Source organism: Larus michahellis, chromosome 7 (assembly GCF_964199755.1).
Source record: "Larus michahellis chromosome 7, bLarMic1.1, whole genome shotgun sequence".
NCBI lineage: Eukaryota > Metazoa > Chordata > Aves > Charadriiformes > Laridae > Larus > Larus michahellis.
In genome coordinates, this window is record NC_133902.1 from 6,563,655 (window position 1) to 6,575,845 (window position 12,191).

General features: G+C 38.3%; 1 protein-coding gene across 2 annotated transcripts in view; it reads left to right on the top strand.

Annotated features, from left to right (window-relative positions):
• The window catches only part of MED13 (mediator complex subunit 13), a 54,404-nt gene that overhangs the window by 22,682 nt on the left and 19,531 nt on the right, over positions 1–12,191 (top strand). The window contains exons 4-10 of one of the 2 annotated variants that reach the window (XM_074593921.1): positions 4,154–4,299; positions 4,744–4,791; positions 5,377–5,574; positions 6,490–6,684; positions 7,648–7,810; positions 8,114–8,224; positions 10,261–10,944. In XM_074593921.1, the coding sequence (XP_074450022.1) occupies positions 4,154–4,299; positions 4,744–4,791; positions 5,377–5,574; positions 6,490–6,684; positions 7,648–7,810; positions 8,114–8,224; positions 10,261–10,944 (1,545 nt within the window). The remainder of the gene's footprint in view (positions 1–4,153; positions 4,300–4,743; positions 4,792–5,376; positions 5,575–6,489; positions 6,685–7,647; positions 7,811–8,113; positions 8,225–10,260; positions 10,945–12,191) is intronic. The other variant, XM_074593922.1, reaches the window with a different exon arrangement.

The window sequence follows — 12,191 nt, forward strand, 5'->3', positions numbered from 1 at the left end:
TTTATATATTTCAGTTGTGAGTTGCTCTGCACAAATTATCTAGTGATCTTCTGAGCTGTTTAAAAACTGTCTGCAAATAAAAGCATAAGATGAACTCTGCATTAGTAGGGAGGAAACCACCAGCTTGCTTTCTGTTATTGTGTCCTTGACTGCATTGTAAAGGTAATTTGCCTATTTCCCCCAAAGTGACAAGTAAGTAAATTTTTGGCTTGATTAGGATTTTTGGCTGTGAGGTGAATTATTGAGGATAGGGGAGAAAGTCTTAGAGAAATGGTGGAGATAGATATATATATATTTTTTTTTTAATAAGTTATGGTAAGGTTTGAGAAGATTCCTCCGAAGCTGAGGTTGAGGCAGCATTGGCTACTAGCAGTCAGTCTCTGGAAACTTTGGAGAATGTACAAATATATTAATTTGTAAAAATAAATAAATAAAATAAAAAGCACGCGTGTTTAGAGAGTTTCTTGCTAAGTCCATAAAATGGTGTATGTAGGGGGATCCAGTAACTTAGAGCTTAACTTAGAGCTCTGGTTCTTTGTTTCTCTTCCTTCTTTTCTCCACTCCCCTGCAAAGAGCTCCAGTATGGTTTGTTCTTTTTTTTTATTTTTTAATTAGCATTTTTCATTGTATTTCTTGTAATCATTGTATGTGCATTGATATTTCCTTAAGTTTCATAACCTAACAGAAATTATGATGTTAAATGTGAAGAAACAGTTTCTGAGCATGACTAGCTGGGAAGAAATTTAATGCTATGTTTGAGTACGTAAAGTGTTGGTTTTGCCTTTCATGTTAACCTTCAGTTTGAAGAAGACTCATGTTTTCAAGAGATGCTGTGCATACCATGTGGAAATATTTTTCCTTTAGCTGGAGTTTAAGGACAGCACTGGTTTTGCTGGGTATTTCTGCTACGAAACAATATTATCCTATGTGAATAAAATGACTTTGCTGCACCTCTGAAAGTACTGAAACAAAAACCTGAGGTGGTGTGCATCGCTTTGCTGTTTAACACTTAAATTTATAACCAGAATTAGTGAAAATTGTGTAATGCTTGGATTTTCTAGACTGAATTGTACCATAGCAGATCTGCTCTCCGTGCCATGTCTGCATGCCAGCGCCGGGCAAATGATGTCAGTGACAACAATGGCTACTCTCTTACGTTATTATTTTGTTGGAAACTTCTCCCCCCCCTGCTGAGTGGAGGGAGAAAAGAGTTCTAATTTTGGGGGGAGGGTTTTGTTTGCTTTTTTTTTGATTTGGCTTTTGCACGATGACCTTGGATTTTCCTTGCTACTTCTTAGGACTAGTTTTGCAGTGTAATGAATTGAAATGCTCCTGTTTTCATGCTGATGCTTCTCTTTGTCTTGGTTTATTTGAATTCCATCAGATTATGCTGCAATTGTCTGCCCTTTATCTGTGTAATAATGTGGTGTTTACAAGAGACATAGCTTAATTGCATTTAAAGTGTATTTAAAAGAATATGTGCTTTTATTTTTAAACTTTGCCTTACTTATACTAAGCTTCTAAATTGTTATCTGTTGCTCAGAACCAAGAACACTATCCACTCTTTCATCTTAAACCATGCAATATGATTTTAAAATAAAATTCAATTTGAAAATCAGTCTTCAACTATTTGCATAAGGATTAAAGTTTAATCAGATTTCCATATAGGAATTTAGTGGTGTTTGCTAACCGTGCGACTTCACTTGAACTTGAAATCACCAACAAGATGCTTAGCTCCATCATTGCTGCCTTTTGGAAACTAACTTTTGCCTTTGGAAACTAACTAACTGGGATTCCTGAGCAGTATGTTATCTCATCTGCAGGGAGCGTTGGGTCCAGAGTTGGATTACTGAAGCGGTTGTGCGATGTAGTTGTCGATGAATAGTGATAATTCACTTAGATGTCTGGACCTGGCTTTTCTTGTTCCTAAACCACAATTAAAGTTGAACAGCGGATGAGCATACCACCGCAGACTTGATGCACCTTGAAAACTGTTATCCCTCAGCCGCTTAGAGCAGTTCCTCATTGAGTTCACTTCATGACCAGCTTTAAGTTACTGTAATAAAAAACATGCTGTGCTTCCTCTTCCTCCTTGAACGGTTTGTGCGTTCTCTCATCCTTGAAGTGTTTTAGGTCCCTAATTTGAAATCTGCTGGTAGGCAAACACTGGCCTTCTTTCTCCTCATTGTGGTGACTACCCCAGTGGCTGCTCTTTCACTTTTTGGGGCAAGAGTCAGTGAACCGATTTGTCTCTGTTTTCATAGATTGAACAGACTCTGACAATTCCAGAAACCTTTTTTTTTATTTGTTCCCCTTACTATTTACTGTCCCACCATCTACCTGCTGGTGGAGGAAAGCAACATCTTGGAAATGACACTGAAGATGTGTCCAGTAACGGTTCCTGTGGAGCTTGTATTTTAATAGTGTTCTCAGATGCTTGGAGTTTGTCAGTTCTTGGTGCTCTGGAGGTCTCTGCGTGTCTTTTTCAGGAACGCAAAACTTGCTTTACATTCTTATGCCGTAGACTGAGAAATGCAAGCATATCATGAGGTCAGAGAGCGTGCACACCATCCTGGGTGTTAGTTGATGGGGTCTAATTTTATTTTTGGGGAAATGGTGTTGCATTTATACAGTAGTTCATGGAGTGTCCTTTCCATTTGACCTTACAAAAAAATGCACTAGTATCTGCTATTTTGACTGACTTAGTCTGTCTCTCTCAACTTGTTTCATTTTTATTTTTTTTATTTTTCCTGAGACTGAGCAGGTTCTTGCTGCTGCCCTCCTTATGGAGAAGGATTTATTTTCTGTTCAGTAGTTTATGAAGTACTTTTAAGGTTCTCCTTGACTTTCATTCTTCTGTTCCTGAGTTGGTGGACCTAATTTAATGTCCAATGTGAATAGCATCTTCTTGCTTTTAAACATCTGTTCTCTTCCTATGGGAGTGCATTAGTCTGGCAGGCACTTGAGATAACTTGTAGCTAATATAACTGAAAATTGCCTGTACAACTTCCTTAAATAGGAAAAAAAAAAAAGAAAAAAAAGTTTTTTCAGATGGAACTGGGTATGAAGATGTAATGCTCCTGTGGTGTCCTGGCAGGCATCTGCTTTTTTTGCCTTCCTGCTCTATTCCTGCTCTTTAATTAAAATTGGTAAAATATATTTTATATAAACCGCTGAATTGATTTGGATGCAGCATAAAACATTGATAGTTGTACTTGCAGGGGTTTATCTATATTTTTGTAACAAAACAACAGCTAATAGAGCTGCAAAAAATGGGAAATCTCTGAAGCATGATCTTGGGAGGTGGAAGATTTCATGGAGTTGGTAACTAGTGACTAGTACAGCACCGTGAAAACAGCACTTAATTCAGAGTTATATGAAGAAGATATGTTTATTGTTGGGGTGTGTGGTTTTTTTTTTTTCCTAAAGCACTCTGGACTGAGAGAAGCTATTAGTGAAGCATCTGATATTAAACATTGTTACTTGCTTTAATTACTTTAATTAACAATGACTTAAGCTTTGGGGTTTTTTAAATTGATTGTATCTTCCCTTTTGTGTGTAGGTATGTGATTTCATTTTTAGTTACTTTATTGGCTTCAGGAGCACGAAGATAAGATTCAATTTAAAAAAAACCAAACCAAACCCAGTGCTTCTCAAAGCTGTTGCCATTCTTCCTGCTTGTTGGCCTATATTAAATGTAAATCTTAAAATATAAATACTGCTTAGTAGACCTGGGACAGGAGAACATAGATATGACCTCATTAAAATTAATATATGTTCAAAAATATTTTATAGATTTAAAATAAATATATAAAGTATAAAAGTATTAAGTTAATTTTCTTTCTCTTGCAAAAACCTGTGCTTTAAATTTCCTCCAGGCTTCAAGATATAAAATGTTAGTCTAAAGAGGTTGAAAACTGAGTGTCCGTTGTTTTCTAACTGATTGATCTTTGGTTTTGTCACTAATGCTGGAATACTTTGTAAATGCTCCAAGGGAACGTGTATTTAGTGTTTTCCAGCTATTTGAATAGAAGGGATTTTTGGTTACTTCCTTAATGAATATTTTGGAGAGGAAATGCCTTCAAACTAGTGAGAAAACCATCAACTTATTTGAAGTTCTATACTTAAGAATTTTTTTTTTTTCTTTCCCCAGCGAGCATTTGTCCTGCTCATTCACCTTCTTCTTACACGGAGACAGCAATGTTTGCACCAGTGTGGAAATCAGCCAGCACCAACCCGTGTACCTGCTCAGTGAAGAGCATCTCACTCTCGCCCAGCAGTCCAACAGCCCTTTTCAAGGTAGGTTTGACCAGTCAGTAGCGAGTATTAAAATAAATCTTTTGAGTTGCTCAGAATGAGGACTTCTGGCAGAGTGGAAGTGGGAGCAGAGGCTTTATCTGTTTTGTATTGATTATGCGTTCTCCCCAAATGTCCCGTCTTGACATAGTCAGAAGCCAGCTGGTGTGTCTCAGCTCTTCTGCAGGTGGATGATTTCCATACTCGTCTCTTGGCACGTAGCTAAATAATTTTTCTTGATGATGCAATAAACTTAATTTCCAAGTACTGTCCTATTGGTGACTTAAATATTTTGCTTTTTCAACATGCTTTATAATGCCCACGTATCTTCATCAAGTCCCCTTTTAGAAATCCATTTCTGACTCAATGTACTTAACCTATTCACTCCCCCTACCCCTTTTTATTTGGCTCTTCCTTGCCTGTAAATTCCTTTGGTTCCACCGGCAGATGCAGGCTATGCTCTTGAAGACAAAGGAGCGATGGGGCCTGAGTCTGGTTAGTGGGCTGTTTGATCTTTCCCTGTCTTAGACACACTTGTCTTGGCTATAGAAATCAGTTCTCCTGCATGACCACACACTGCCCTTGTTTGTTAATGCTCAGTGTCCAAACTTGCTTTTTGAATGCAATTTAACAGCAGCTGCGCTTTCCTAATATGGACAAGACTAAACACGAAACAGATTACTTCCCTGCGTATACATTGTTGTTGTAACTGTACCAAGCAGAATGAAAGGATGAGGAAACATCTTAACTGTCAGAATTTGAAATAGTGTTTCTTTATCCCACCTGTATGTTAGTGACTCCTTGCTAGCCAAGATGAAAACTTGCTTGTTGTCTGTTTAAATAGATTAATTTGTAATTGTTATTGTGGTACTTTGATTCTTACAGTACGTGCACACTTAACAATGTGTACCTATTACCAAAAACTTGTGCAGTATAGTAAAATGTGATTAGGTTTCATTCTGACTTACGATGGTAAATTGTTTATTTGGTGTGGCTGATATAAGCGTAATGCTATTTCAGTGGGGAAGAGTGAATTTTGTTTAGATATAATCTCCAATATATTTTTATTTATCTTTTTAGTTATTCTAAGTCCCTTTGGATTAAATGGCACGCTCACAGGGCAGTCATTCAAGCTTTCTGATTCATCGACAAAAAAGCTTATTGGTGAATGGAAACAATTCTATCCTGTCACATCTAACCTGAAGGAAGGATCTGAGGAAAAACAAGAAGAAATGGATTGGGAGGATGATTCTTTAGCAGCTGTCGAAGTCCTTGTTGGTGAGTGCTCTGATTACCTTTTTAATTACTGAACTGGTTAGGTCTTGCAAAATTCTGAATGCAAAATAGCCCCATTTTATTCTTTTTTGCAACTATTTGCAACTGCTGTCGATCTTTTGTTTCTCTGTTTAATGCTCAGGTGTGTTTAAAATGAGTTGCTGCTTAAAGTGGGTTTTGCAAACCTATTAGTAGGAGGTGTTTTTCTTTGTGCTGTAAGAAGCACGATTATTTTTTAACATAAATAAGAGACGATCAAAAAACCTTAGACTATCACTGTTGACATCTGAGGTGCATCAAAAGCATGTTGTACTGTTTCAGATTCTGTGCAAATTCAAACAGAACAGACGTGCCTTTCAGGGATGTCTTCAAAACCACAATGCTGGAGAACTTAATGTACCCAGGCACCGCATTTATCTGCTGCTCTTCCTAAAATCTAAGCCCCTGGGATGCAGCAGTTTGTTCCTCTGCTGTGGGCTATTGACCTTTGATTTGCCAACTAATGTAATCATTTCTCTGTAATGAGTGTTACAAGCTTGTATTGCAGCGATGGCTGGAGACCCTGATGATGACGGGGAGGGGAATATTGTCAGTTTTACATCAGATACTAAAAAGCATTTTCTTAGTATTCTTTATAAAATAAAATGGTAGAAGCAAGTAGTAGCATGTAGATGCCAGGGCTGTCTCTGCCTGTATACGCAAAGGCCTTTTTATTCATTCACCCAAGTCTTCTGTATAAATCAATCATAAAGTAATGATAAGAGTGACAACAGAGACCTTTTGTCCAAGGATGCTCCCTTAGTAGGTGGAAAGGGTACCTAAACTTATGAGTGACTGGCAAAAATGAGACATTTGTTGGTGATTTTAAGTATAAGTTTTTGGTGTACAACTGTAAAATCGACTCGTTCTTTTTCTCAGCTGGTGTGCGAATGGTATACCCAGCGTGCTTCGTTCTAGTTCCTCAGACAGACATCCCAGCTCCTAGTACTGTAGGGGCATCGCACTGTTCTACCACTTGCTTGGGTGTCCACCAAGTGCCTGCTTCCACAAGAGATCCTGCCATGTCTTCAGTAACTCTGACCCCACCGACATCCCCAGAGGAAGTTCAAACAGGTATAATAAAATTTGCTTGTGTATGTGGGGAATCGTTTTGATGGCTTTTCCTGTTTGAAAGGATTCAGATATTCTCTGGTCAACTGACTTGTTATCAAAAATCCCGTTGCTCTAGTCATAAGTCTGTTGTAGTAAAACCAATTTTTATCGTTCAGTTGTGGGCAAAAGTAACTTGAACACTTTTGTAAGTTGCTGAAATGAGGATTGCGTTTGTAGCTGATGTTGTTATCCAGTACTTCAAATTTCTGTGGTCAAGGATTTTTTTGTTTTGTTTTTCCTCTCTGTGTGTGCTTGTGTGCATTCTGGCACAGCTTTATAAACCTCATTGTGCGCAAGGTAGTGAGCAATTTATAAACCTCATTAGCGAGCAAGGTAATGTTTTCAGCCTTTTTCACAGTCCAAGGAAGATTTCTTGGTAGTTAAGTTTCTAGTAAGGCTGTGTGCCCTCTGAAGGGTGCGCGAGTAGCGGTTATGGTAAGCAGCTTTAAGTCAAAGCGGGTAAGGCTCACTGATAGTTTCAGGTGGATTTACATACAGCTCTTCTTGTGCAGAAGAGGTTTTGTTTATTCCCCCCAGCCCTCCCCCAGTCTTCTGTTACCTTAGTTTCATGCTTTTTTTGAATAATATTGTTAAATTTGCTAACAGGTAGCTTTACTCAAATTTTCCTGATGTATGAGCAATATTATTTTCTTTTTCAGATCTATAGCTTCTTGGAAGATCAAGAGTAGCCAGCCCAATTATAACATAAACATATATGGTACTTTTTTTTTCCTATGAGAGGGAAACATGTTATAATAATCGGCTACTATACCTAAATTTTCTATTTGTTTTTATTTCCTAACATTGAGTTAAGAAGATACTTTTCTTCCTGAGGTGTTCCTGTGGTGGCTGAATTGGAGTCATAGTGGTTGTGAGTGTATTGCCTCATTGCCTAAAACTCTTTCCTCTGGTGCTGCTTTTCAGTTGATGCTCAATCTGCCCAGAAATGGGTGAAGTTTTCTTCAGTTTCTGATGGATTTATCTCTGACAGTACTAGCCATCATGGTGGCAAAATACCTAGAAAGCTAGCCAATCAAGTGGTGGACAGAGTTTGGCAAGAATGCAATATGAACAGAGCACAGAACAAGTACGTACTCATTTTGTGAAGCTAAAAATACCCATGGTATCTTGTGCGTTTGTTGTAGAAAGTAGTTCCGTTAAAGATGCTGTGACTGCCAGTAGGAGGTGCTTTACTCTTAGTAATAAAACACTTTAAAGAAGTTAATTTGTTCCTAACTAGTAGTTTCTTTAGCTCACAGTTTAATATGTTAGTAAAAGGCTATTTATAATTTCTTTGCTGAATCCTGTGCCACAAAATTTGCTCTTGAGGTTTGACAGAAGGAAAGAACATCTATTGATCCCAAATAACTCTCCCGATATTGAATCATAGGAGGAAGTATTCTGCTACATCAAATGGCTTGTGTGATGAAGAGACAGCTGACAAGGTAGCATCCTGGGATTTTGTTGAAGCCACGCAGAGGACGAATTGCAATTGTTCAAGGTACAGTACTTGGCAAACCCTCAGTCCAACAATGTACACTGAGATTGAAGTGCTCAGGAGAGGGCTTGTGATGACTCCTTTAGGAGTAATTAAACAATAGCTGCTTGTAGGAAAGCTGTAACAAAATTTGTATCTCATATCCTAAACGTCATTGTGGGTCTTGAAACTCTGCCCAATAAGATAATGCAGAGTTCTTATTCAAGTGAATCATCTGAGTGAACCTACTGGCAGCTCAGTGACAATTTCTGAGTCTTAAGCTGGAATTCCTTAGGCCTGTACATGGGTAGAAACTATCTCATAGGCAACTTTCTCGGGCTGCAATGGAAAGGGAATGCCTATTTATTTAGGAATGAAGAACCTTTTCTAGAGGGCTGTGGCATTAGCCTTGAAGGGAGAAAGGTGTTTAATCACAGCAAGACGATTGCAGCACTGTGTCTTGATGAATATGAAAAAAACCAAAACAACAAACCAACCCCAAACCTGCTTTACTTTTGGGGAAATATGGCATTCCATGTGTGGTTGTATATGAAACCACTTTTCTGTGAGTTGATTGCCAGTATATATTTTTTATATTAGTGGGGGGGAGGATCAAAATACAAGGGGGAATTCTGAATTAACCTCCGGTTTTTGTTATGACTTCTGTTTTGAAACTCTGCATTGACACAGACTGTTAATACAAGCGTTTAAAATAAACGGAAACATTAATTTCAGTAAATTCTCAGTTTTTGTACTTATGGCAGAATACTAATCTTTAGGTGACTGAAGTGTTGTAAAGGTTTAAATGCTTTCTCTGATTTAAATGTTACATGGATTACCTTGCAATGAATATTGGAATCTTAAAAAAAAAAAAAAAAAAAAAAAATAATGAAAATGTCTGGATGGTGTAGCATTTTGAAAGAAACACATTTTTTCCTCCTTTATTGAAATGGTTGGTTTAGGTTCTGTGGCAATACTTGTGTCTTGAGAAGAGCTGGGAGATGCAGGAAGATTAAATATTCTGTTCAAGCAGAACTTAGATACGATAGCGCTAGTTAAGAGAAAACAATCAATTAACTGTGTGAGATGTGTATTAGAAATATGCAGTTGCCTAAAGAGAAATTGAAAAGGCTTAAAACCCCTTATTTTTCTCCATTTTTTGAATTCAAAGCAACGAAAAACGTGTATGAGAGTTTAAAGTAAAAATCGATTTTGATACCACTCACATTTTATTCCTGCCTAATCCTGTGTTTTTGGTTTTTTTTAATACAAGTTACATGGTTACATCCTTTTTAACTTTCTTAATGGAAGAGTGGCAAAGAATAGCCAGACACTAAGGATGTACATGCAGTTAATCATAAACATTTCATTCTACACTTTAGTATTTCATTCTGTCAGATGATCTAGAAAGTTGGCATCTTGAACTTGAAGATGAAATGTTTAAGCTCAAGTGCATTTATACTGGAAAAAACTAACTGCACTAATGCAGTGGAGACATTAAGGTTTTTCTTTTTTCTGCCCTTGCTAAATTTGTAGGTAAATAGCTACAAAAGCTTCAAAATAATAACTTTTATAGGACTGAGCTTGTCTTCTAGATTCTTGATGTCAATTTTCCACTCCTTATCCCATAGAAACCCGGACAGCACTATTGGTTAGTACAGATGCCTGAATTCAAGAAGTCATTCACTAATTCATATGTTGTTCTACTGAGTCGTCAGTGTTGGCAGAAGTTAAAAGCGTCAACGTGTTCATGTGACTATCTATTTCTGTTAAAAGCAGTTATAAAATACTGTCCTCAGTTATGAGGACTGTGTGTTTGGCTCATAGGACAGCTTTTCCAGTTTTTAAATGGTATTCTGAAATCTTGCAATGCTACTCAAGTCTTTCATATTAAGTTACGGTCAGAAAGAGGCAGCTTCACTTCAGAATGGTATCAGTTTCAGAGTTCTATAATTGGCTGTTTAGTGGCCTAGAAGTGGGTTCTTATCTAGGGAAAAAGAACATGATAGACGTATTTGAAAGATTAATGTGAAATATTTTCCCCTGTATTAATTCTGCAGGCACAAAAATCTCAAACCAAGAAATTCAGGTCAACAGGGGCAGGCACCACCTGTGGGCCAACAACAGCAAGCAGCTCCAAAGCACAAGACAAATGAGAAGCAAGACAAAGGGGATAAGCCACAGAAACGCCCTTTGACTCCTTTTCATCATCGTGTATCTATCAGTGATGATGTTGCCATGGAGGCCGATTCAGCGAGTCAGAGGCTTGTGATGACTGCACCAGACAGTCAAGTGAGATTTTCAAATATCCGAACTAATGATGTAGCAAAGACTCCTCAGATGCATAATGCTGAAATGGCAAATTCACCTCAGCCACCACCACTTAGTCCTCACCCGTGTGACGTAGTTGATGAAGGGGTAGCTAAAGCTCCTTCTACTCCTCAGAGTCAACACTTCTACCAGATGCCAACACCAGACCCCTTGGTTCCCACAAAAACAATGGAAGACAGACTTGATGGCTTGTCTCAGCCTTTTCCAGCTCAATTTCCTGAAGTTATAGAGCCTACGATGTATGTTGGTACTGCAGTGAATTTGGAGGAAGATGAAGCTGATACTACTTGGAAGTATTATAAAGTTCCAAAGAAAAAGGATGTGGAATTCTTACCACCTCAGCTTCCAAATGATAAGTTAAGAGACGATCCAGTAACACCTGCTGGACAGGAAAATGTAACATCAGTTACAGAGTAAGTAGTACCTTATACTGTAGTAATAATGTGAGAAAGTGAGGAAACTGAAAGGCCAAAGGCAGTAGTTTCTTATTATAAACAACCTTGTCACTAAAGCATAATGTTGTCCTCATCAGCTCGAGCAGTAATGCTGAGTGTGTGAGTGTAACTATCTGTGCTGTCCAAGAAGATAATACTTGTGAAATGTGAGCACAAGGCACAGACAAATATGTAGTGAGACTTTCCAGCTTCTTCTCATTAGAACTCTGGTTTAGCAGATGGCAATGAAGTTTGTTTTTCCACTGTAAAATTAATCTGTAGCCAAATTATGCCTATTTGGGACTTAGTGTCCTGTCCCATGTGTCTGAGTCCACACTCCCCCCCACCCGAAAAAAAACCCCAACCACTTCCTTATTTTAATACTTGGTTCATTATTTGAAGAAAGCACGGATGGTCTCAGCTGCAGGCTTACCCTCTGAAAGTTTCTTCTGCCTCAGTTCTGCTCTTGTCTTTATTCAGATGAGCTCTTAGATTTTGAAAGCTGGTGTTTAAATGGCTGATGGGAACAATGAGGAAGCTAATCTGGTTTCCTGGAAGATGTTAACTTTAATGTAGGCTGCAAGTACTTTCTAATATCAGCAATTTCTCTGTGGAACAAGTAACGTAAACTGGTGGTCTTGCACATGGCACGTTCTCTCTGTGTTGCTGTTCAAAAGGCTTAAGGTTTTTGAGGTTATTGAGGTTGTCAAGAAAACAAGTGCCTGGTGTGCCTGCTGTTACTGCTCTTGGACCTTGGATCATATGGGAAACCCTTGTTCATTAACCAAAGCTTAGAATCGTAGAATGTGCCACCCATTGCACTGCTGTCTGGGGACAGTCGTGCTGTGGTGGTCATGCCTAAAACAAGATTTTATTGAGCATGGATGACCAGCTCCGGTGGATGGATTTGAAAATGTTGTTAGCTGTGAGGTGGTTCTCTGGAAAGCTTATTTCTAGGAAGCCTTATGACAAATTAAGAATCTTTCTCTCTTCTTGCTCATACCACGTAGTTGACAGGGATGTACAAGGCAGTGAGGAGGACTCTGAGGAATCGCTGCCTTTTTGTGTGCAGAATTTCAAGGTTGAACTCTTTAAATTGTTCTGTATCAGACTTCCCTTTCTGTCTGGTGTCTCAGAGGAGAAATGTTAAGCCTATTTTATTCTAAACTCCAGATTAGTGTCTGCATCTAGGCTGTCAAAAGCCCCACTAATTGTGAGATGCATTA